This window comes from Acomys minous (genome assembly GCF_964271855.1).
Source record: "Acomys minous genome assembly, chromosome: 17".
NCBI lineage: Eukaryota > Metazoa > Chordata > Mammalia > Rodentia > Muridae > Acomys > Acomys minous.
Window position 1 is genome coordinate 51062089 of NC_140500.1, and position 26323 is coordinate 51088411.

The window sequence follows — 26323 nt, forward strand, 5'->3', positions numbered from 1 at the left end:
ACATAATAGAAACCATATGAGATTTCTATAGATCCGGCACAGGAAGAACCACGGATCTCATTGAGATGTGTTGTCTATAATTTGAGACATTCAGCCATGTACTTTAGTCTACCTAGCATAGGTGGAGTTAGTTGTTATTTTTCTTCGTTTTTATGATGGAAGGGCACAGTTAGATAAACACCACTGTGACTTGATTGTTGGGCACGTTTAGGCCTTGAACATATGACTCTTCCATGTCCTTTAAAACAACTACCTAATGGTTGATTTATTGACAGTCTCTTGGCAGCTCTTTTCCTTTTACATCAGGACAGCCAAGCTGGGTTGAGAGGGCTTCCCTACCACAGCCTTCATTTGGCTCAAAATGGTGTCTTGGAGGGGAAACTAAAAGTGTACCTGAGTGTGGGTTGATGGTCACGATTAAGAAGCTCAATAAGAAACATTGACTTCAACTGTGTGCATAGGTAAATTGTTGCTCCTTACTGTGACCAGAGTTTTGGAATGCCTCACTCCACCAATGAGGTGTCCCAAAGAAAACCGTTCCCCTGGGCTCCTGGTGTCCCTGGCTGTGCCTCTCACACACAGCCCCCACAGCAGCTGCAGCTGATTAGGTTATGTTACCTTGAATGCCACCAATGTGCTCAAGTCACACCCGTGTTGAGTAGAGGGAATATCTGCAAAGCGAGTTATTTTTTTTTCCAGCATCTGATGGGACTTGACAAGTCACTAATTGCTAGGCTTACATTTCAGGAAGCAACTTATCCCGTTATTGGTACCTGTTAATACAGAGGCCATGCATGGTGAATACACCATGGACAACTGGCATTGATCCGAGGCCACGTAAGCTCATTACCAGGTCTCGTTGTAACATGTGATGTATTCACAACCCTGTACATTTCAAATACCTGCACATTCCTATGGGAATTCTTCTAACCCCCACCCCTTTCCCACTGTCCTTCGTAATGAGGCAATTTGAAGCGTTGTTTGAAAGGCTCTTTGGAGAAGCCCCAAATTAACTACAAGGAGTAAAAACCCAGCCCCACTTTTACACCCCGAGGCAGGTGGTATTTATTCAGAAGCACAGCATAGCATAGACAAGCTAGAGACCCTGGGGGAGAGCTGGAGACAGCAGGGGCTTATAGGAATGGTTGTAGCAGTGTAGCCACTGACCACCAGTGCTCCCAAAGGCCAGTCTTCTAAGTCAGACAAGCCAGGACCCTAACAGTCCAGTAAGGCAGCCCACCCATGCCCTCCACACACTTGGCCTGATGCCTAGTGTCACACATTTGCGACTGACTCCCTGAGACATTCCCAGTGGCTCCCTCGATTCCAATTGCCCTCAATTTGAATCCTGCTAATGCTCACATTTCCACTCTTTAGAACGATATCCCTAAGCTTTGCAATTTATCCTGAACTAAGCTTGATAAAATATAAACACATGTGAGAGACACAGTGATGATGCCCTAGTGGAGGAACACAGGCTTTGAAATCAAACAGCACGGCCTTGAATCCTCATTCAGTTAAACTAGCTGTGCACTTTAGGCAATTTGTCTAACTTTTCTGTGGCTTCATTGCCTCCTGTGCAAAGTTTCCCTTGGTTGTCAGAAAGATTATATGTGGTATTAGTCACTGGTTCTAGAATTAAGCTTTGTCACAAGTGTAATTAGGACAAAAAAACCTGTTAAACGTCATCTGGCACCATCACTTGTTTAAAACCTTACATTTTTGTGCATGTGTTAAAATTGATTTGCCATATAAAAACAGGAAATTCTTTCAATGTTCGCAGGGAAATAAAGTTCGGCTGTTTCAAGAATTGTGGGGCCAGTGAGATGACACAACTGGTTAAAGGGACCCATCCACCAAGCTTATCACGCTACGGTTCATCCCCAGAGTCCACATAGAAGGAAAGGACCAACTGACACCACAGTTGGTCAAATCAAAAGAGAAAACTCTTTTGTTTTGGCAGAGAAACACTTAAAGAAATGTTCCACATTCTTAGTCTTCGGGAAATGCAAATGAAAGCTATATTGATATTTTATCTGGCATCCTCCACAATGGGTAAGATCAATAAAACAAATCATAGCTCATGCTGGCAAGAATGTTGTGTAAGGAGTACACTCATCTATTGCTGGTAGGGCTGCAAAGCTATACAGTCACTGTGGAGATCTGTGGCATTTCTTCAGGAAGATGGGAACCAATCTACCTCAAGATCCAGCTAGAGCACTCTTGGGGATGCTCACGGGATGCTTCACCTACCACAACAGCAGAGACGCTTGTTCAACCATGTTCATTGCTGCACTATTCATAATAGTCAGAAAGTGGAAATAACCTAGATGAATTGATTTTTAAAATGTTGTACATTAACGGAATATTACTCAGCCATTAAAAAATACATATCATATTTGCCTTTCTGGGGTTACTTTACTTGATTTTTTTTTTTTTAGTTCTATCCTATGAATGAATAGAACTAAAAAAAAAAAAATCAAGTGAGATAACCTAGACCCAGAAAGACAAATACTATATGTATTCACTTATATGTATTCCCTTATATGTGGGTATTGGCTGCCAAGTCGACAATAAGCAAGCTACAATCCATAGAACCACAGAAGTTAGGTAGAGAATAAGGAACTAGTGTAGACTGATAGATCTCCCTTGGTAGTTGTGGGTAGATGAAATGGGGAGGACTGAAACAGGAGGGCCAGTCAGTGATGGGAAGGGAAGAAGGGCACAAGGGGGAAACATGGGGAGAGACGGCTAAAATGAAAGACTGTTGAGGTGTAGTTTAGAAACCTAGTAAAAAGCTTCTTAAAATATATACATATATGACCGCAATTTGAATGAAACTGCCAAATAATGTGAGGGCCAGAGCCCCAAATGGACATCTCTTGTCACTAAATGAAGCTTTCAGTACCAGGAATAGGTTACATCTTAATTGAGTTGTTAGCCAATAAGGCCGCCATGGGAACCCCAAAACAACCCAGGCTGTTGCCAAGGCTATAGGCTGCTCTCTGCTGAAGACAACACCTACACAACTCATTGAACATGGTAATGTCGAGCTGGTGCCTGCTTACACAGAGCCTTCACTGGGATGGGCTAGTAGTAGTCTCAGTCCTGCAGGAGTCTCTGCACACTGGCAAAGGAGAAAGGTAAACACTAACCCCCGCTACAAACCCCTCAGTCTACGATGGTGTCCTGCCTGTGAGGTATGCTAGCGAGAGTAACCAACCAGTATGTACATTGGGTTAAGGCCCACCCACTCCACGAGATGAAACACATAGACGACACTGCTTGGTGGCCAAGACCCTGAGACTAGATAGGCCAGGGACCTATGGGGAAATCTACTGTTCCACTAAAGTAATGTAACAATAAAAATCACTCCTAGTGACATTCTGCTGTGCTCATAGATCAGGGCTTTGCCCAGCCATCACCAGAGAAGCTTCCTCCTTCACCTTTATTCCTGGGAACAAATATAAATTTAAAACTTTTTAAATCTTTTTTTCCTCTTTTTTTTTTTTAACCCTACAAGATATATATAATGGATTTCAACTTTGTGTTTTTATAGAATTTCTGAGTGTGAAGATAAGTGATACCTGGTGGGAAGGAACGGGGAGGAGTAGATGGAGCGGAAACTGCAATTGGGATACATAGGATGAAATAAATCAATTTTCAATAAAAAGCAAATCAAAAGGACAAAACAAAATAAAACAAGCAAAGTAGCCCTCTGACCTCCCTACACAGGCTGTGGCATACACGGGGTTAAGGACACACACACATACATGCACACACACTAAATTGAAGAAAGAAAAATGAAAGAAAGAGGGGGGGGAGAGAGAGAGAGAGAGAGAGAGGAAGAAAGAAAGAAAGAAAGAAAGAAAGAAAGAAAGAAAGAAAGAAAGAAAATGACAAAACCACAAGGAAGCGAGGAGCTCCTGATAACTAATCAGGTAAATGTGGAACCTGTGTTATTGACCTGATGTGTGTTTGAAAGAGCCATCTTATAAGCCAGAAGAAGGACTTTTGGGGCAGTCTCAACAGAAACTTTTCAAAACTTTAAATTCATCTTTAGAAGGAAAAAAGCAATGTTCTTACACGTCATGTTCATCAGGTGAGAGATAAAGGCTGAAAGACCATGGACAATCAGGCGGAGGTCTGTATGTCTCTAGGATGCACTAAATCACGGAAGTTGCAAACTTTGGAGCTGAGCCCAGCTCAGTGTACACACCTACTTTGTCCTCTTTAGTTCTGTGATGCTCAGCAGTGCACTGCCCTTTGCTGTCTGATTCTCTTCATAAGATGGGGATAATAAAAGCTCAATAGTCAAGTTGCTCTAAGGGCCAAACAAGTGGCACAAAGGAAGAACTTGGGGCTTAAGCAGCATAGCGGTGTCCACCTATAAATCCTAGAAGTCAGGAGGCAGAGCCAACTTCAACTTCCAGGCTAACCTGATCTACACAGTGAGCTCCAGGTTACCCAGAATCTAATGTTGTTATTGTTAATGATACAAGAAGTGTTTTTAGCACGATAGTTTGCTTTGACATCCGTAGCCATAACATTAAAAGGATACACACAAGTCAATTACCCGAAAGGCAGACAATGATGATGTAGTTCCTTTCTTGTTCTACCCTGCAAATAAGTGATTTCCAGGGCTAGAGAGATGGCCCACTGCTTAAGAGCACCAGCTGCTCTTGCAGAGGACACACGTTCCATTCTTATCATCCATATGGCATCACCCCCTACAATGACAGTCCCAGGGATCTGATGCCCTCTTCTGACCTACACAGGTATTGCATACAGTTGGTATACACACACACACACACACACACACACACACACACACACACACACACACACACACACTCACTCACAGGCTGAACATTTATACACATAAAAATAAAGGGGAAAAGGGGGGACTTTTTTTTTTTTAAGAAACTGACTCCCGGCAGGTGATGCACAGGCGTGCAGAGCCCAGCTGCCATCAGTTTCTCATTGGGAACTCCACTCACCAGAATCCAGTGCAGGGTTTATCTTTCTCACATCACCTGCAGCTGACCCTTCAGGAGACAGGTCTTTCTGGTACCTGGTTCTTTTGTATATTTCGGGTGTGGGCATTCTCTTTCATGAGATCTTTGCCTCCTCTCTCCCTCCTGTTCTTTCATTGGCATTTGTTTCGGCAAATGGAATAATTTGTGGTATAATCTCTCTTATTTCCAAATCTTCCAGCATCTGCCAGCATCACTCCTCAGGGGCCCAGTTTTCATGTAGAATCACCCCAAGAAGACCACCACTTTAACATACAGTAACATTCAATTCCAGTAGAGACCCAGAGAGGAAAAACTGGCCCAAACTATCTCTCTATTAACACAGAATGGCTTCAGAAAGCACTGGCTCTTTCAGAGAACACTTTTTTGTGTGTATTTGGGGCCAGGGGCGGCGGGGAAGGGCACTTAAAATCTATATTTCTCCCTCCCCCCCCCCTCTCAGACTTCGATAATTTTAATACCACTTTCTATAATCAACCTCCAACGCCTCACATCCCACTCCCAGTGTGTACCTATCTATACTGAAGATGAAGCTTGTATTTGATTGTTTATTTGGGACTTTTAAGCACAGTCTGTACAGGACTGTTCTAAGTTCTATGGAAAAAACTATGAAAATACAAGACGATTATCCTTACTCAGCATTAGAGAAAAGCTCGAGCCCAATGTGGTAGCTCATGCCTCTAGCTTCAGCTGTTCTTGAAGGTGACACAAGACTATGGCAAGTTCGAAACCTGAGCCCTGCCTGGGATGCAGTGGGAGCTCAAGATGAGCCTGAATAACTCAGTCGAGCCCTTGTTTCAAAAAGTTTTTTTTTCACTGTGTTAGGCCTGAGTTTAATGGTCTTTATCCCCAGCACTGAAGAGAAGAGAAAGGAGATGAGAGGAGGAAGGAAGGGGAGGAGAGGAAGGAATAGGGTATTGAACAATTTTCAGGACTGTACAAGTCTCCCTCTCCAAAACTAGCTACATTTCTGATTAATCATTTGCTTTCTTATATAATAATTATGAGTTTATCGTTTGTTTTTTGAAATAGAGACTCACTGTATAGTTACCCCTGACTAGCCTGGAACTCAATGTATAGACCAAGTTGCTCTCAAATTCACAGAGACCCTAGTACAGGTAGGATTCCAGGCATATATGCCACCACATCAGCTTACACTGCAAAGTACTTTTTTTTTTTTTTTTTTTTTTTTTTTTTCTGGAGATGGGGTTTCTCTGAGTAGCCTTGGCTGTCCTGGACTGGCTCTGTAGGCCAGGACGGTCTCAAACTCACACAAGTCTGCCTGCCTCTGCCTCTGCCTCCTCCAGTGCTGGGATTAAAGGTCCATGCCCTGATGCCCCCCACTAGTGCTTCATTAAAAAGATAACACTGCATACCTTGTAAAGCTGTTGTAAAAATTAAGTTATATATAGTGTATTAGTCTGTGGTCTGCTACATGGTAAATTTTCAATGAAAGACTTATTACTTAAGATTGACACCTGAATTGGCAAGCTCGTTTATCTTCTGGTGTCCCGATTTGAAGCAGATTCCTCTGTTATACTTTAAGATTTCTTTATAGCTGTACCTTCTGAGGTTGGTTAGTACACTGACGCAGGGATGAGCGCATCCATGAAGATGAGAAGTTCATAAGCCTATGGTTCATAAGCCTATGGTTGCCAACACCGCCGGGTCCCACTGAAGATGCCTGGAGCCTTCTCTTCCCATCAGCTCTCATGAAAGGACTGTTGCTTCCGAAGCAACGTTTAAACTGTGAACAGAATCCATCCTTAAAGCTTTAGAGGGGAAGCAAAGGGATGCCACGAGAAAACGTGTCTCTTCAGGTGGTAAGTTTTAAGATTTTTCTAGTTTTAATTACATGTATGTATTGCATGCATATGTGTGCACAGGTGTTGGGGATACAAACAACTCTAAACACCCAAACGTGGGTGAGAAGGAACCAAACTCAGCGCCTCTGATTAGAGCAGCAAGTGCTCCTTGTTAAGGAGCCTTCCATCCAGCCCCTCACGTGGGTGGTGATGTCTGTGCTCTTACAGACTCTTAATCAGGGATGTTTGAGGTAAAACTGAGGAAAGGCCTGGTGGAATGGCCTACTGTCAAACGCTCTGGGCTTGTGAGTGACTGTGGCGGAAGTGCCTTAAGCGCTCCACTGGAGTCAGTTCCGGTAGTCTGATCTCCCAGCAACTCCCAGGCTCAATGATTAAGAGAGCTCTTTAGCACATAGTGAAAAGGAAGATGGCCAACTAGAAGAAATTCACCTTTGTTGGTTATTTTATTTTGTATTGAGACACGGTCTCCTGAGTAACTTAGGCTGGTCTAGATCTCCCCAACCTCCTGCCTTAGCCTCCTGAACAGTGAGGTTTCAAGTGCGCATCCGCACAGGGGTACCGGATGCCTGGCCGTTTTGCAGTGGCGCTGGTACCTAAGCAATTGGATTAGCAGCATCTTTAGGAAATGCTGGCCCTGCCAAGTCATTTTTCCGCTATCATCAGAACTGTATACATCATTGTTTCCAGGATGGGTGGCACTCCCAGCCCACTGTTTCCTAATTCCTACAGGAAGTTTGATATTCTCAGTTCTGAGTGGCAGGCCAAGCAGCAATGAACTCTGGTTCTAGGAAACTTGGGCAATTATAAATTTATTAGTCATATCGGTTACTGAAAATGCCATTTCCTTTTCCTTGATATTAGCACATCCTCTCTTCCTAAGAGCTAGAGGGGAAAGGTACTTTTGAACTATCCATGGTTTAACAATTCTTCCTCTTTACTTCCTTCCCTGTTTCCCTCTCTTTCTTCCTTTCTAGAGTTCTGACTTTCAAATGTGCATACTCTACGGGGGGGCGGGGGGGACGCGGGGAGGAGGTGATAACTTGTAGTGTCTGCTTGTGGCCACTTCCCTGCTCTACCACTGAAAGCAAGCAGAAGTGATTGAGAAATTATAGAGGGGTCGAATGCCTTCCTAGGGACCTTCTCTACCCCGTTCCCCTCAAATCTCCGGTAAAGTCGGGGGCTCCCAAGTCCCCACCTCCTCTAACTTGCAATGTAAGCGTCTTAGTTTTTTGCGGACAGGGGACCTATAGAAACCTGTAGAAGCTCTGGCCGCAGGGGCAGAAGTCCCGGGAAGACCTGATTTAAACTCTTGCGAAACTTTTCAGAGAACTGCGGATCTGAAACGCAGCTGGAACCCAAGGTCTGAGATAGATCCCTGACTTTAACACTCTTGACTTGGGGGCATTTAAACGGAGAGTGGAACTCCGGTGACAAATCTGGCTCCTAGTGATCAAGTGTTGGATCGGGACTCCTGCGCAGGGCTGCTTTCTCTAGTAGGCAATGGAAAGAGATGGGGGCGGAATGAAGGAGACTGGCAAAAAACAAGGAGATGGAAAAGGCACAGTAGAAAGCGAAGAAGGAAGAAACCATCGGAGGGAAAGGGCCAGAGAGATCCTCACCAAGACCTGGCGAGGTTGAGATTCCAAACGGGAGACTGAGGTGGGAGAGTAGAGTCGGGGTGAGTGGCTGAGCTCCAGAGGAGAGAGAACTTTCGCTGCTTTCTTTCCCTAGCAGGGAGTCTCTGAAAACCCCACCTCGGGGAGGTGACGCGAAAGGCCACCGATTGCTCCGGCACCTCTGGCCTCCGCCTCCGGCAGCTGGAGGGGCCTAAAGCGACGAGTCCTGGCACGGGCAGCCGAGGAGGGGACAGGATCTGCAAGGAGGCGGGCCGCTTGCCTCGTTTTCTCCTCCCCTCTCCTCCTCCTGGAGGCGTGCACCTAGGGTATTTGAGCGCCCGCGGGGGCCCCCGCCCCCTGGCCCCCCATTCAAGAAGCGGCTCGGCTAACTCGGCTAGCACAGGGCGCCCGGCGCGCCTCGGAGCGCACGTTCCGCGCCTTCTTCTGTCCGCAGTCTGGACATTATGCGGCCGAGCAGCCGAGCCCTAGTCCTCCGCCTCCTTCTCCTCCTCCTGCGACCAGAGCGGCTCAGCTCACGGCAGGCGGCTGCGTTGCTCAGCCAAGCACAGACGGGACCCTCTCTGCAGGACCTCAGCGATTCCTAAAGTCAAAAAGTTGGCGGCAGGGCGCCGGGTTCCGCGCGCTCTCCACTGCTGTTGCCTCGCGTCGCCGCCAGCCACCAAAGCGGGCAGGAGGGAGGGGGTGGGAGAAGCGGGGGGAGGGGTGAAGAGCACCATGCAGTTAGTATCCTGGGCCACACTGCTAACGCTCCTGGTGCCGGACCTGGCTGAGATGAGGAGCCCTGAAGCCGCGGCGGCCCTGCGCAAGGACAGGCTGCACCCGAGGCAAGGTAACGTGGCTCTGGACCCTCAAGGTCTCCCCTTCACCCCCATACACACACTCCTTCGCCACCTCCTCGAACACGCTCTGGGGCGGGCACACCGCAGCGGAGGCCTGTCGTTTTCCTAGAAAGAATTACCTCCTGTTTTGGAGTCTCTCCCTTCTCCGGGTCATCCCTAGCCCAACTACTAGGGAGCGAGGCACTGCAAGAATTTTAAGGCTACCCCTAGCTCTTTTTATCTGCTTCTTTTTTTTTTTTTTAAGCCCTTCTTATCCCCGTCTCGAATCAATGCTACTTAATAGCTGGGATCGCCAGAGTGCACATTTTATTTTACTCAGGATATTTATCAGACCCTGTAATTATGGTATGTTTTCAGATTTGTTTATTGACTTCTAATGCTGCATTCTCTGCCCCTGACATAGTTCTCAGCTGTTACTTACAGTAGGCGCTCAACAAAAAAAAAATTGTCCAGTGATAGAAGGTGAAAGAATTGACTGGAAGGGGCTGCAGAATAAGTTGGGGACAAAACCCCCCATCTTCTTTTTAAATTAAAACTTTCGGAGAAATGAATGATTAGCTCATTTGCCTCTGCTTCTCCCCGCAGTGAAATTATTAGAGACTCTGAGCGAATATGAGATCGCGTCTCCCATCCGAGTGAACACCCTCGGGGAACCCTTTCCCACGAACGTGCACTTCAAAAGAAGGCGACGAAGCATTAACTCTGCTTCTGACCCCTGGCCTGCCTTCGACTCCTCCTCGTCTTCCTCTACCTCTTCCCAGGCGCATTACCGACTCTCAGCCTTCGGCCAGCAGTTTCTATTTAATCTCACCGCCCATACCGGATTTATCGCTCCACTGTTCACTGTCACCCTCCTTGGAGAGCCGGGGGTGAACCAGAGCAAGCTGTATTCCGAAGAGGAATTGGAACTTAGGCATTGTTTCTACAAAGGCCACGTCAATACCAAGTCCGAGCACACTGCGGTCATCAGCCTGTGCTCCGGAATGGTAAGTGGGCGCGTGCCCCTTCCCTCCACCCAGCCTCCTCGTCCGCTTCTTTAAGACTTAATTGCACCCCGGTCTGAACCTACTGAGCTTATGCTCTGGCGTTAAATATCAACACTGGCTTAGGTCTCGGGGAATTTGGCATCTACCAGCGGGGTGCATGAATCTTTTAGGATTCACATCTTAGGAGAATGGCTTGGGCTTTCTGTGTGCAGCCCAACTCTGCAGTGTAGCTTGCAAGTCGGTTTACAAACTCAGAGAAAGTTGCTGGGGTTGTGGTTTCTTGTAGCAAACTTGGCCGCCCTGGAGCGGAGCAGCTGAGCGCAGGGCGGACCCAACTCCTCATTGGCGCACCCCGAGTCAGGGACGTAAACTGACAATTCCTGGACACTCCTACCGGAGTGCTGGAGTATCTCAGGTTGTGGACGCGGGTACATAACCTAGTGTCCCCGCGTTCTTTCCTCTCGGAGCCTTTTATCACGTGCAAGGAATTTTGAAACTGAACCAGATTGACCGATCTAGTCCCGGGAGAGGAAGGGTGGGCCAAGTACTCTGAGAGCAGCGAGTGTGGGCGGGGCCTGTCTCTAAGGCGGCCTTTAAGGTTGGAAGGGGTGGGGGGAAAGGGGTGGTGCACTGCAGTCCGACTCTGCACCCTGCTGGCGTGGTGGCTGGAGGCGCTAGAGTAGTGGGAGAGAGCCTGGAGAGGTAATCTTTAGAGGAGTCTGATTTTTCTGGAACCTGTGGCTATTCCACCAAATGGGAATGTATAGCGCATGTTTTTCTAGGATGATTGGATGAAATGAATACTAACTACCCTGCGCTGCCAAGCAGGCACGTAGTAGGAGATCTAAGTCGGTACCGCCACCCCCACCCCCTCTTCCTGACCCCTCCATTTAGCCTGCACTGGGACTAACAAGGCATCCGTCCCCAATTCCTACGAAGACAACTGAGAGTCTTACACAATCCTGGACCCAACTAGGGTGGTCCTTCACTTTCCCAAGCGATGTGCGTTTCTAGCACGCGCGTGTGACGCAGAAACTTTCCCGCGGCTGGCTTTCCTAGCTCACTGCACCGCGTATTACGCACAACTGGCTATTAAAAGCCTGTGTCTCCGGTGCTTTTACTCTTGGCAAACAGACCCTCCTCCTCCTCTTTCTCCTCCTCGACCACCTCCTCCTCTTTCCAAGTAGGGGCTTGGGTACTCACTCGCATGCTCAGCTGCCACATTCGCTGGCTGGTTCTTGCGTCTTAAAATCCATGTCTGGAGATTATATTCTTCTTCGCCTACCAAGAGCAGGATCCTGGCATATGCTCCTCCGCACTCCTGAAAACTGGCAGCACTCCTGAAGACTGGCAAGAGGGGAGGTCTAGCCTGCTGGGTTGCAGGGAGGGAGATGAGCCCCTTTGCCCACCAGCTAAGTCTGGGAATCCTGGCGCCCAAAGTGCTTCCTTGAGATTGACTGGGGGGAGGGGGGGTAGGCGGAGACCTCAGTTTGGCAAGGGGAGGGGATGCTGCGTTGAGTCACCACAGCCTCAAACCTGGACCTGGGCACTAGAATGGCGCGAAAGTCTTTGAGAGGTTATCGCCTATGTAGGCTGCAAAGTCTTGAGGCTGATCCCAGAGAATCAGTGCACCCCTGATTTAAAGTAAGAGATCCCCAATTCCTGGATCTTAGATTGGGCTGCCTGTGTGTTTCGTTGGTAAACAGGCTTTACTCCTCCTCTTTCCCCGCCTACACACAGCAGTTGTATAAATATTTTTCTGCGTAGGACCTTAATTTCCATTGGTGGTTTTACATGGTAACACAGTGCACGTGGTCTCCATGAGAACTGAGAATCGGGGCTTCTCTAAAGACTCTCTGGACTATATCCCCATTTACATGGCATGTAATTTGCAGCATGCCTTGGGAGCGGGGGAGGGGAGGAGGGTGGTACATATGTTTTTAAACTAGGTTTTTCGTATCTTTGGCCACTAATCTAGCTCTGAACTTCCTGCTTTCTTTGTCTCCTGGAATTTTTATTTCCGCCCAAGACTCTTTATCTTTTCTTTGGCAGACCCTAGGTGACAATGTTCCTGACTTTGCCCAGAGAGGCTTCCCCGAAATCTGCCCTCATTAGAGTGACCTTACACTGTTCATTTTACCTTCACACCCCTATACCCCACCCCGCTAGGTGCCAGTTTTTCTGAATTCTACCTCAAACATTGCTTTCCTCTGCTGAGAGAATGTCTTCTTCTTCTTCTTCTTCTTCTTCTTCTTCTTCTTCTTCTTCTTCTTCTTCTTCTTCTTCTTTTTCTTCTTCTTCTCCTCCTCCTCCTTCCCTTTCTCTTCCTCTCCCTCCTCCTCCTTTCCATCCTCCTCCTCCTTTCTATCCTCCTCCTCCTCTCCCTCCTCTCCCTCCTCCTCCTCTCCATCCTCTTCTTCCACTCCCTCCTCCTCCTCCTCTTCATGACCACTATCAGGGGAATACCTCCATCTACCTGCTTCTCTTCCAGCTTTTTTTCTCAGTCCTGCCACACACCAGTAACAGATCAATTAATTGGCTTCAGAATCTCATCAATGCCCTTGTTCACATAGCCTACACACCTCCTCAAATTCTAGAGAGTGGTATCAAATTCCACAGCTGATATTTAAGATCCTGACATTGCATCCTCTTACCCACAGCCTAGTGTCCAACTTCATGTTAGTTTGTTCTTCTGAAATTCTGTTTCAAGTAGTTGGCTTTATGCTTTCTCTAAATGTTCTCTTAATTTCCTGTGTTCAGTATATGTGTTGCCATATGCATGTGCACGTGTGTGTATGTGTGTGTGTGTGTGTGTGTGTGTGTGTGTGTGTGTGTGTAGGTTGCTGACAATTGAACTCTGGGTCTTGTATTTGTAAGCAAGAACTCTACCACTGAGCTATGTTCAAACATTTTTTTTATTCCCCTTAAAGGATTGTTTCATGGCTACTTTGGCACAAGAATCCATAGTTTTTCACATGGCATTTACCCCTCTGCTCCAAAATCATAGGCACCGTCTGTTCAGATGTTCACTGTGTTCTCAGTGCGTGTTCTTGTCTGACCTAGGCATGTGTATGAGTATCTACCCCTTGCTCTCCCATACTATAGTGTAGACAGTACATATGTGTATATGTACATAATACATGTATTTAAACAAATGGTCACTTCAGCCAACACAGACAAGTTGGGGCCCAGTGATTATTTCTGAACCAACAATAAAATAAATTTTGTCTACATATTGTTACCATTTACTGAGCTTTTGCTGAAGCCTCTGCAATCCAATGATTCTCAACGCTACCCATTTCGCCGGGCCTTGAGACCTACCATCTCCCCCGAGGCCTCTCTACGATAGGTGACCAAGCTGGAATCCTGCTCCTTAAGAGAATGACTGAATTTGTTTTGCAGACACTGAAGTAAAATCAGGTTTGGCACTAACATTAATGCAACCTGTACTGCAGAGAGCAGCTTTGGACAAATCACTTCCTCTCTGTGCCCCCCCCCCCCCCCCCGTCCCGGGGCCCTTTCACTGCCTCCCAAGGTCTCACATGCTCTATGCTTTTAAGACACCAGAGTTGCATACTGAATGCTGACAGAGCTGCTGCTTCACTGGTGACCTGTCAACCTGTCACAGGCTACACTACAACTTCTCGTGGGCTGTTCTGCTCCTGTTTGCTTTGGGAAAACAGTGCCTGGCAATTTGCATGTCTTTCTTTTATGAGAATCCTGGGGGTGCATTAGAATTCTGATCCTTGAGCTGATCCCAGAGATTTTTGGGGGGCAGTACAGCAGCTATGAGGCACAGGTCAGCAATTTGACTCTCTAATCAGATTTGGAGGTGCTGGTACATGTACCCATACCTTTAATAAGGGGGTGATCTTTTCCCCTGTGCCCAGGAAGTGAGAGAAGGCTTCTGGTTATTTTCAGTGTGCGAAGAGAGAAAAGTTTTGTGTCCCCACTGAGAGTTGACCCACTGGGCACTTTTCAATGTTGGTCTCACATTGGTTCAAGCTTGAGGCATCATGTATCAATTGCAAACCTTGTAGCTATGTGAAGAGAGAAGAGGGGAAATAGCCTTTTGCAAGGTCCTTCATCGTGCTTGATTAGAGCAAATTGGCCTAAGACCAATGGGCTGCACCAAAAGCCACTGACCAGTTCAGAGCCTTAGACGTTGCCTAAGCTCATGACTGGTGTTATCCTGTTTAACCATCACAGCTGCCCTTTAGAGAAGGAACTTCATCCCCAACTGACCAATAAGGAAGCTGCTCAAGGAAAAAAAGTGTGGTGCTGGGAGAGCAAGTAGGAGGAGTGTGACCACACTGTCTTGGCAAAGGGAACAGGAGGAGACCATGCGTCAGGATTACAGGCGGCATCACCTTGATGGCGCCGTGGCCAACATGTACCTGGAGAATGTGAAGGAGAAGGTTTTGGCTTGTCCCTCGGTTATGCACCAGTGTCCGTGACCTCACAGGTAGCCTGAGCACTTAACATGCTCTCTTTGAGCCACCAGTAGGACTAAGAGATCTGAAGCTGAAGCACCAAGGAAACGGTAGATGTGGAAAGCAGGTGCGATCAAGTCAAGATTTCGCTTCCGCTCAACTGTGGCAGAGAGCGAGGATAGGCCACGCACGACTGCTCCAGGCTGCCTCGGTACCCAGCAGCCCTCTCAGGGAGGAGCCCGATAAACTGCCCTGTTCCTACCTGGGGTTATTTCTCTTTTTGTGTCATTTTGTCCCTCCTGTTGGCTGAGTTGTGTTAAAAACAACTTCTCGTCTCTCTTCACAGATGGGCACGTTCCGGTCCCATGATGGAGATTATTTTATTGAACCGCTGCTGTCTGTGGATGAGCAAGAGGATGAAGAGGAACAGAACAAACCGCACATTGTTTATAGGCGCAGCACCCCTCAGAGGGAACCTTCAACAGGAAAGCACGCCTGCGACACCTCAGGTATTGGCTTTTCCATTAAACACAGATGCGCGTGCTAATAAGGTTCACTGTCACACTGCAGGGACGCAGTGGCTTTTTTGCTGTTTGCAGAGCACCACCATGTACAGTATGGTTTATTCTTCAGTATAGGTATAGCCGCTTGGATAGATGGAAACTACGGAGGGATTCAGTACCTTATTCATGGTGGCACAGCTAGGAATGCACAGCCAGGATTCGAACTCAGAGAGCAGCACCTCCAATCCACTTGTGGGCAAAGTTGCTGATTCTGTTAAAGTTGTAGATACTTAGAACAAAGCTGGAGTCTGAACCTTTAACTTCAGTGAGCAACTGTTTGTATTTTTTTTTTCATGTTTTCTATTCATTTGGTTTCACTCTTGTTTTTGTGTCAGATTATAACATACGCAGGCTGCAAAGGGTTTTTGTTTATTTGGTTTTTTATTTTATTGTTATAATGGAACTCACAAAACCTGCTGTATATTTATTGGTTTGACTAATGTCCTGTGGTTTGACTAATGTCCTGAGGAGTGGGTCCATGAGCTTCCTTCTGGGGTTCAGTCCCATCCTTTCACTATAAGCCTACTTCTGAGCTTCACTCCATTTGTCATAGATTTTTGGCTGCTATATGGGTCCATGGTTAGGGATGTATTTCCCTGGGCACCTGAGGAAAGCGATGCTTGTCTATGGCTTTCAGTCTGCAGTTTTGCAGCATTCCTTACTGACCCTTCGGCCTGGCTGTTTCTCCCCTGCTGGCAGCCTGCCACAGAGCATCACCCTTCAGCTTGTTCTTGTGTGTTAAGGTGTTTGTTACAATGTTTTTAAAAGTCCTTTGACTTCTTGCTTATGGGACCATTTCTTTCTTCCTTCATAAAAAATGAGACAACAAAGTGAGTAGCTATTCAAAGTTTTCTGCTATCTCCATATAAGACCCAGACTAAGTTGGAGTTGCTTTAAATGCTCCCCCAAGGAGCTGTGGGCATCATCTTCTATTTGTATCAGGATTGATTGCTCACAGTGATGGTGTCTCGTGTCTTCATCCCCACTAGAGGTACCAAATCCTAAAAGATAAGGAAAGCTGATGATAATCTGAAAGTAACCGATGGCGAGTGTAGAGTTAGAGATTTTGGGGCTTATTGCATCCATGTTTGTGTTCTCACCATCAGAGTAAGGTCACCGCTTCTCAGTCTCTCCAAAGGACTGAAGAAGCCAGATATGGTGGCATACACCTGGAGGATCAAGAGTTCAAGGCTAACCTGAGATACTCTGACTTCTTGGACCTATATATTGAGACTTTATCTAAAAAGGAAAAAAAGGGCAAAAAAGAAAACCCAAAAAGTTGGCATTGGCAGCTACTCTGAGAAGCAGTTGTCTCCAGGATCTCAAGTCATGGCGAGTGTGCCAGCTGCCGGCTAGTATAATTGTTAAGACATTTTGTCTTCTTTTTATATTTTGACTATAGTAAGCCAGGTTTGTTTTAATTTCTCAAATCTGTATTACCAAGTATATACTTTAAACATGTGCATACATAGAATGGAAGGGAAATAGATGATCTTCCCCTCCTGTCTAATAAATGTGTTAAAAAAGACACGGACATGGCGCTTGTGGTGTTCAAGGCACTGGACACCTGATCCATGCTCTGATGTTCTTTTCCCTAAAGTGACTGCAGAATAGCTTTTTAAAATGCAGCTAAGGACATCCTTGAGTTTTTCTGAATAGTCAACTGTACAGGACCTACACTTCTCACTCAATCTACTGCAGACTTACCTCGGCAGGACTCACTCTCGGCCTCCTAGCTGGTAAAGGAAACTGATGCTCATGTGGATGAAGCAACCTGCTCAAGACCTCATGACAGTCCAAAGTAAAGTGCTGCAAGCATTTGCCTCCTCTAGCACCCATTTCAGGGCTGTAGGAATGTGTGTGAGAAAGTGAAGCAGGGTAAAGAAAGCCTTAACACTATCAGTCAAGAAAATATTTGAGTTCTGTTTTGTTTTTAATGGATTACATGACACAAGTTATTAGACTTTGGATTTTTCTGAGTTAGAGGGCACATTTTCAGATCTTATTTTGGAGGAGGAGGAGGAGCAGGAGGAGAAGACGACGAAGAAGAAATTTAAACGCACCAAATTGAAGATGATTGATGGAAGATAGCTTATCTTTCCAGAAAAGCTCACTTAGGCTCCAATTGTTGGTATTGAAGGCTGAAGATGCTGCCTTCCAAATCACCAAGACAAAGTGTTTGTTTACTTTCTTGTATCCACTTGCCAACAACCAATCTGCTGAGTGCTTATTTCACTTTATGTGATAAATCAGGAGCCTGGCAGTTTTGGGTTGCTTGTTTTAAAACAAGTGCTTCTGCATCGCTGACTTGGACCTCTCCTATGTAGACCAGGCTGGCCTTGAACTCACAGAGATCCACCTACCTCCTACCTCTGCCTGCAGAGTGCTGGGGTTTATGGTGTCAACACTACCCCCAGAGAACCTGGCAGGTCTTGAAAAACAAGTAGCCTTTGCCTGGTGGGAAGCACTAGCTTTTGCCAGAGAGGAAGGGAGCTGCCTAGTAATGTCTGTCCACTCAGCTACAGTGATTTCTCCTTCCAGTCCTGAGCAGGGATTTGTCACCTACACTCTGGAGTTCCCAAATATGAATGCAGGTTCCCTTAAAACAAAGAAACCAACCAACCCTACAAACGGGATGAAGTCATACTGGCAGTTTTAATAAGTGTCCAAGCAGTTGGGATATTCAGGCAAATTCAAATGTCACTGCTAATGTTGAATGTATGGCGTATGTCACTCTCTGACATGTGTGGCTTGTATTTCGACTTCTCTTTCTTTTTTTGGTTTTGTTTTTTTTTTTTTTTTTTTTTTTGAGACAAGGTTTCTCTGTGTAGCCTTGGCTATCCTAGACTCGCTTTGTAGACCAGGCTGGCCTCGACTTCTCTTTCTTATGGCACTATTTTCTGATCTTCTCTGGTAGGGCAGTAAAATATTTGAACTGGTAGAATCTTCGGCAGTCAAGTCTAGTTCAACACTCTGGTTGCAGTTGGAAAAGGAAATCTGAGTGTAGGGTGTGGAGTTAGAGAGTACGGTGTCATCTTCCTGTGGCATGCCTGTGCAAGAGCAGGCAGGTTTACTGCCTTCCCTGTCCACCTGCCCTTCACCCCAGGGGGCCCCAGTGGCTGGCTAGGGGAACCCTCAGAAAGGGTATTGCCTTTGTGAGTCATTTCGCTGCTTACCCAGGTTAAAGACACAAGTCCTGTTTCTCTGTCTCTGTCATCTTTTGCTGTGTGTTTATATGAATGTTTGGGGTGTGTGCTTGTGTGTGCAAATACATGTGAAAGCTGGAAGTTCACATCAGGTGTTTTCCTCCATTGCTGTCTTTATTGCTTCAAGATGTGGTCTCTCACTAAATCTGGAGCTTGTCCACTTGGCTAGACCGCCTGACCACAGAACTTCAGGAATCCTGTGTCTCCATCTCTTCAGTGTTGGAATCACAAGCTCATTCGTTGCGTGAACATTTTATCATGGGTTCAGGGGCAGAACTCTGGGCCTTGTGCTTGCACAGCTAACATTTTCCTAATTTCCCATCCCAAGTTCTTTGACTGTTTGACCCTGAATCTTTCACAGGAGGGTAAGTTCTCACCAATGGGCGAGTGGGAGAGAGGCTGTTTGCCTGGACCTGCAAGATACTGTTTTCTGATACTAAAATTTCTCCTTCTGCCTCCCATTGCACTAAGGCCAGCTCCCCCACCCCCACCCCAATCAGGACATGTAGAATTAGGTGCTCCTTGACTCAGCAGTGCCACACCTAAGGAAACAATGGGACAGTTGTGTGGCGGTGATTATGGACTGTCTCAATGCTGCTTGTTGTGGGAAAGGACTAGAAACAAATACCCCAGGAGGAAGACAGATGGATATAATACTGTGCTTACCTGAGGAGGATTCCTGTGCAGCCATTACAAATTAGGGTGTAGATCTAATGGACTTCGTGAGCAAGCAGGGCATGAGCTAAAAGCACCTAAAGGGTCCCAGCTTTTAAAGATGATAAAGTTTATCTGGGATTATATCTTTGTGTTGGGTGCTGTCTCCTGGGGCCCAAATGGCCAGCAGGCCATATTAATAGTAGTTTACCAGTAACTATATATTTATAATTAACATATAGTAATATAATCACAACATAATGTAACAGTAAAATGAACTAAATTTTTAGCAGAAGCGCAAAGGTATGAGAAGTGATTATTTCTGGTTTTAAAGAACATAGGCAAACTTTTTTGTTGTTGTTGTTTTGTTTTGTTTTATTCTTGTGGTGTTATTCTATAGTACTTTTCACAAGATTTAGCAAGTGTGTACAAGGTACGGTCCACAGGCCGTATGAGCCTGAGGATACTTTGCTCAAAACGAAAAGCTTACCTAGAACATTCTGAGATGAGGGTGGGGTGGGGATAAACTACATGGTTCTTGAGCACGAGCTTTGTAGATGACAACATCGTATCACAGTGTCAAAGCATTTGGGCCTACTTGGTTCTAATCCCTTAGGACTAGGGACTGGCTGGCGTCTTTTAAGTGGACTTGTCATCTTGAGACAGGTAAAAGCCCCACTTTGTATGACCTTAGGACATACACGGCTGGTCAAAGCTGAGTCTCTGTTTCAGCTCAGTTCAGCTGCATCTGGGACTGACTACTACATACCGCAGCCAGTGTATGCCCTAACTACTTGATCGGGCCCTCAAGAGTGCAGGCTAAAAGGCTGGGAAATCAACACAGTTCAGGCCATCATGAGGGGCTCTTATGTGCCTGACAGATCACTGTGCCACATACTTCACCCTATAATATCACATGTCCATCACCAGCATGGGTCGGGGGCATATTATGTCTATTCAACATTGAGAAAAAAAAAACATAGCTCAGAGAAGTTGAACAGCTTCCCAAAGTTACACTGATGGTAGGATGCGGGCCTATGCCTCCAGCCCAAGTCTAGTCTGTTCTATCCTAGGGGCTAGACTTTACTGAAAACACAAATAGAAACTTCCTTCTAGAGGATTCTTTTTCCTCCACACTTTGGTGAGACAAGTGGTTCCTATATAGCCTAGCCTCACCTTGAGCTTCTGCTTCTCCTCCCTCAGCCTCTTGTGGCTGAGATTACAGGTGGGCACCAACATATCCGCTGGCAAAGCTTTTCTGACTTAAATTTTCACAGCACCTTTTTATGGCTTGCATTTAATGTCCAATTTTTCAAGCAAGCTCCCTATGGCTTGTGTTGAGCATGCATTCTGCATGGTTCTGAGTCTGTACACGGATCATATGCAGTTTGGCTTGACTTTCATTGTTTTATTACTATATGTTAATTGTGCATAGCAGGAATTGTTATGACCTGTAATACAATGAAATTCATGCCTCTGCCTTCTGTTGTCCCTTCCTCACTCTCCCATTGATCCCTTTCCTTTTCTCAACGAGTTCCTCTTCTACTTCCATGTCCCCCCACACTCCCGACTCAGTTTTGTAATGACCCAGTGAGTTATATTAGTGTTGCTTTCAGATGGCGAATGAAGAAAGGCGGTACACAGGAGACCGAGCATCTTCTCACAGGGTCCATCACTGAAGTAATTGTTTCTCCCTCACCCCTACCAACCATTAACTGAGTATAGATCCCCAGGAAGTAGGGGTGGGGTGGGGCTTTGGGAGCTACTCCTCTGGGCTATATCTTTTAATTCCTCAAACAACTTCCATTTTGCTGGTGAGAAAATGGAAACAGAGGAGTTCATAGAATAAAGCTGCCTAAGGTCATAGCAGTCATCAAGCATAGCAATGTCCCCTAGCCTGAGATCTGGTCTGGGTAGAAGACTTTTTTCGTCCCTGCTCCTTTGTGGATTCAACCGCATTCCAGTTCTTGGACAGACTGTAGACTCGCCTGCCTGGGGTCTGGTTTGATTCTGAGGAGCTCTGCGCTCTAACTTCTCACCGAGACTCTAATGACACCCAGCGGCTTTGTGACTCGAGCTTGGCCCCCGTTGGAGTGTGTGTTGTTACAGATTAACTTCTGGGATCCTAGTAATAATTTAGCATCAGTCTGCAATTAGATTAGCAGTCCTGTGAGTTGGGCCCCAGGGCAGTGAAAGGCAGCATTCAGGAGTCCCCCCAGGGGACTTTCTATGAGCAACCCTGAGGCAGCTGACCAGTGTCTGGGTTAATGGCGGTCCATAGTGGGCTAATCAGTGACTCGGGCTGAAGCCAACCCAACTCTCCGTTAGTATTCGTGCGTCCCCCGTTTCCTCTCCATCCCTCAGCCTGTGAAATAAAAACAGGCAACCTTGACTGCACGGCGCCCTTGATCATTGTGCGGAACTCCAGATAAGTCACAGGTTGGGGACTTTGGATATAGAAATGAATGATTTCCTCTCTTAGTTACTCTCACGGTATCACTGTCTAGCCCAGGCTGGTCTCCAACCTGATCTTCACTCTTAGCTTCCAAAGTGCTATGATTATAGGTGTGTTCCACCATATCTGGCTCCATCTTATTGCTTACACACACACACACACACACACACACACACACACACACACACACACACACATTCAAGTATATATAAAATGAAGGTGCTAGCTGCATAAACACATCGTCTACATTTAATAGAGACCAAGTCTTTCCCATTTACTTCCTGTTTGTTTGCTTTTTGCTGGAGTGTTTCAAAGTAAACTTAAGATACGTGACTTTCTCTTTCTTAGTATCCCAGGGTGGAAAACTAAGGATATTTCTCAACGTAACTGAAACACACATTCCGGGGTGAGCAAAATCAACACTGATTCTCCACATCACCCGAACACCCCTTACACCAAGCTGCTCTTGTCTCCCGATTCCCTTCTGGTTGGCTAGACTGAGATCTCAATCAAGTTTGCCCGTTGTGTGTGGTTGTTGCATAGTGTGCTGATGTTAAAATTGCCATGAAGTTTTAGATTTGCTCTACCTGGCCCAGTTTGTTTGTTTGTTTGTTTGTTTGTTTTTCTGTCCACTTCTTTTAGTGTGTACTTCATCCTGGTCAGTTTGCTGCTACAATAATTTGAAGAGAGAGCTAGCCCTCAACTACAGAGAGAATTTTGCACAGAGCCTCTGATAGTTTTGGAGGGATTTAATGAAACACAAAAGGCAGTGTGGCTGGGCATTTCTGTTGTATGTATGTATGAATGCATGCATGTGTGTGGTACACATGTATATATGTATGTGTGTTCACCAATGTGGGCTCATGTGTGTGCAGGTGTGTGGACATATGTTTCCTGTGTATAGAAACTGGAGGTTTGTGCCAGGTGCCTTCCGTAGTTACTTCTCACCTCATTTATGCGGGAGAGGCTGTTTGCTAGACATGGAGCTCACCAACTCTGTTAATCTAATCTAGCTAGCAAAGCAAACTTCCCAGGGAAATCTCTCTCAAATGCTGGGGTTACAGAGAGACCTCCAAGCTCATTCAACATCTACATGGGGGTTAGTGATCTTAGTTGTGCCTTCACATTTGCATGGTAAGATCTTTACCTAGTGGGCCATCTCCCTGGCAGAGAGGATGGCTCATTAGGTTAAAAAAATAAAGACCTTTTGAGTTTTTTCTTTGTTTGTTTGTTTTTGTGGTTTTGGTGTGTGTGTGGGGGGGGTGTACATGTACCTTGCTTATCTTGGTGCTTCTTGGAGTTTTCCTAACAATAGAAACAGTCTCAGTTCAAAGCATTTCTCCCCACTGTCTCCTATGCCATTCAGGGTGGTCCCTTGCCTGTCATTTCCCAGTAGAGCTAGTTTGAAGGTGGAAATGTAAGGTGGCAAAATAGGCTTGGGCCTGAGGATGTGTCTTTTCTCACCAGTGTGAGAGGGACTATCATTTTCCCCTCCTTAGAACACTTGCAATTTCTGAACCCAGAGAGAGCCAGGAGGCTGTGCACTTACCTCATTGCCTGTCTCAGGCACTTCCTGTCTCCTGCCCATCAGGATCTTGGGAGTTCCTGCTGTACCTCAGAGATTGCTTTCTGCTGCTAAGGGGCCAGGTAATGCAGCTGCTTGCTAACGTCTTCATCCTCCCAGAAGCCACTTAAAGTGGGTGTGGATGCACATCTTTCTGTAGAAGGACCCTGAGAATTGGCAGAGGGCAGGAGCAGGAGCTCTTGGGAGTTAGTATGAGGACCCTTCCTTCAGCCCTTCCCTGGGATAAGCTATTTCCAAAGTAAGGCCTTGGAGAGTCTCTTGGGTCTCTTCGTATGAAGGAAGAAGACCTGAAAGGCTCTTTAGCATCCCCTGGAGATTTAAACGATACAGCTTTGTATCTTCCAGGTTTTGATTCGTTAGCATAATCAGACTGTTGCAGAATTGATATTGTCATCATTCCTGGGTGAATCATTTGCCAGTCAATTTTCTCGTGTGTCTTTTTCTAGTGTGTGGACAGGATGACTGTGTGAACGTTCTGTGTGAATGCAAATCGTTAATAAATAAGAAGTACTGCAGAAAGGGAGGGAGGTGGTGAGCTGGGTGTGCACTGGGGCCAGCAGACCTTACCAGAGAACAGACCCAGGTGAAGGCTGCGTTGGCTGGGTCTCCCTTTTTCATTGGTTACTGTTCTCCCGTGATACTAAAACAGAGCGTTTTAAAACGCAGTTGGTATCTACAAAGGGTTCAAGTTAATTTTGATATGGGCTTAGATTTTTTTTCTACTCTGACTTTTAAAGATCTTTTTTTTTCCCCCTCTAGGGTTTTCCTGTGTTTGTCTTTCTGTTTTATTTTAAGGTACAACTTATGTGCTGTAAGATTCGTCTTCTTAGCATACAGTTTGGGCAAACATTACGATATTAGCCTCTCTTTTTCCAAAATACTGTATGAATAGGATCGTCAGGTCTATTGCATTTGAGATTCACCCACACTGCTGCCTTTCCCAGTCATTCACTCAGGCACTGTTCCTTTTTACTCCATATTATGGATGGAGTTCACTCCTTATACACTGGACAAACACTGCCTCCTCTACTGCAAACAAGGCCATTCTAAACACTCGAATACAGACCTTTTATGAATATAGTTCTCATTTCAGTTGTATGAATGCCTTGGAGAGGCTAGCTTATGTGATAAATGTGCATATAACTGTAAGACACTACCAGTGTACTAAGCTGTGTCTCGTTTTGCAGTAGGATGTGAAAATCTATTTTCTGCATCCTTAAAAAGATTGGTCAGTTTGTGTATTTTTAAAATATATATTTTAGCAAATCTAGTAGGAGGAACTAGGGTCCCTGTGTAATTGTAATTTGCGTTCTTATTACTGAAGTTTGAGAGCTATATGCTACATATAGGTCCCTTATCAGACCTGCCTTTGTGCTCATTGTTTCCTGGGCTAAGGCACGTCTCTTCAGAAAGTCCCACAGTTTGCAGACGCATGCTTCCTCGGCAGCTTCTTCATTTCACTGGCAGTACTTAACGCACTGTAGAGTCCACACTTTAATGGGCCTCCGCAGCAGCAGAAGGCGGGCATTAGTCAAGACACAGGTCAACAGAAACAAAATAGAAGAGGCTCTTTTAGGGCATTTTAGTCAAAAATGTTTTCTACAACAGGATAAGTGCGTCGATGTTGCTATTTCTGGTTGATATCTTGCGGTATGGTTTCCAGTGTTCAGCTGCTGTGCTGTGTGTTAGGATGTGGGTGACATCAGCTGCAGGTCCAAGAAGGCAAGGTTGCTGGTCTGTACCTGTGAACAGGTGTGCACACAGGAAGATCAAAGGAGCCAGAGGAGCCATGAAACGGACACGGGTAGAAGAGTTGGCAGTGGAAGTGAGCCCCACCCAACCACACGCTCTTTGGGCAGGAGGAAAAACAAACCCGCAACTCCATTATTCCTGCAAGTTCCCACTCCGCGCTCTGCAGGTTCTCCACTTGTACATCACTTTCTCTCATTCAAACTAACTGTTCATGCTCACATCTGACGTTCTTCTACTAAAGCATGTCAGGTTAGATGCAAAAGGAAGTGATTTTTCCAAAACTATCATATGTGTTAGCAGGTCAAAAACAAAACAACAACAAAACAAACAGAAAACCTTCCCAATGAGTAATGAAAACAGATTCAACAGATCTTCTTCAATATACTTTCACATTAGCTAAAAAAAACATCTTTTTTATGCTCTTCTCTTCTTTGGAGTTATTCCATCCTACCATGCGGATGGTTGTTTTCATGCATATCTTCTCTGTGAGTCTAGTTTTTGTTACCATAATGCAATGGCTGAGTGTAGATAGCACTTATAGAAAATAGGGTATAATCTGGGAAGCAACGATTAGAACTGTGATGAGGTCCCAATAGAAGTTGGCATCAGAGAAGAGAAAGTGGGAGGCAGAGATCAGATTATTAAGCACCTTGAAGATCCCTCACCTCAACACTGCCAAACTAACCAAGTCTCTAACATGGTGTCAAACTACATATACCTCATAATACAGTCTCCAAGAGTGACAAGGTGAGGGCAATTTAGGGCTTAGGACCACTCTTGTGAGAATTGGCTAAGTCCCTTTTAAAAAAAAAAGTTAATTCCTTTTAAGTGACCTAAGAAACTTGAAGATCCAACCCCAATACTGTCAGACTAACCAAGTCTCTAACAGACTACACACACACACACACACACACACACACACACACACACACAGACACACGTAAAAGAGAAAAAGAAAAACAGAACTCTTTAGAACCAGGCCAGCGTATTGGGGAAGGTGGCCTATGGCTCTAGAAGTCTGATTGTCATTAAAATGCAGGAAGCCACTTTCAAAACTACTCTCTTTCATGTGCAGTGGAACAGGCAGCCTGAGAAGGGAAGGTGTTCCTATTGCAAGTCCTGTTCTACAGAGGCATCCCTGGGAGGCTCCTGCATTGCTGGCACTCTGAAGGAATGCTCTCTGGGACTTGGTCCGAGTTTTTCAAGAGCTACAGGTCTACATGCTCTTTACTCTTAGCTTTGGGAAGGAAACCTGGTTTCCCCACAGGCATTGCAAGGCCACCCGAGAGCTGCACTGAAGTGTCAGACAGCAGGCAAGCACAGGAGGCACCAGGTTCGTTGCTATGGAAAG

The 26323-nt window shown here is 45.8% G+C and overlaps 1 protein-coding gene and 1 long non-coding RNA gene across 11 annotated transcripts in view; one reads left to right on the plus strand and one right to left on the minus strand.

The window, feature by feature from the left end:
- Positions 1-12056, minus strand: part of LOC311588692 — a 413254-nt gene extending 401198 nt beyond the window's left edge. For all 9 annotated transcript variants that reach the window (XR_014776298.1, XR_014776299.1, XR_014776300.1 and 6 more), the window contains exon 1: positions 11528-12056. This is a non-coding gene — a long non-coding RNA (uncharacterized lncRNA). The remainder of the gene's footprint in view (positions 1-11527) is intronic.
- ADAMTS9 (ADAM metallopeptidase with thrombospondin type 1 motif 9) overlaps positions 8823-26323 on the plus strand; it is a 166776-nt gene continuing 149275 nt past the window's right edge. For both annotated transcript variants that reach the window (XM_084766612.1, XM_084766613.1), the window contains exons 1-3: positions 8823-9328; positions 9924-10324; positions 15104-15266. In XM_084766612.1, coding sequence (XP_084622738.1) covers positions 9214-9328; positions 9924-10324; positions 15104-15266 — 679 coding nt within the window. In that variant the 5' untranslated portion in view covers positions 8823-9213. The remainder of the gene's footprint in view (positions 9329-9923; positions 10325-15103; positions 15267-26323) is intronic.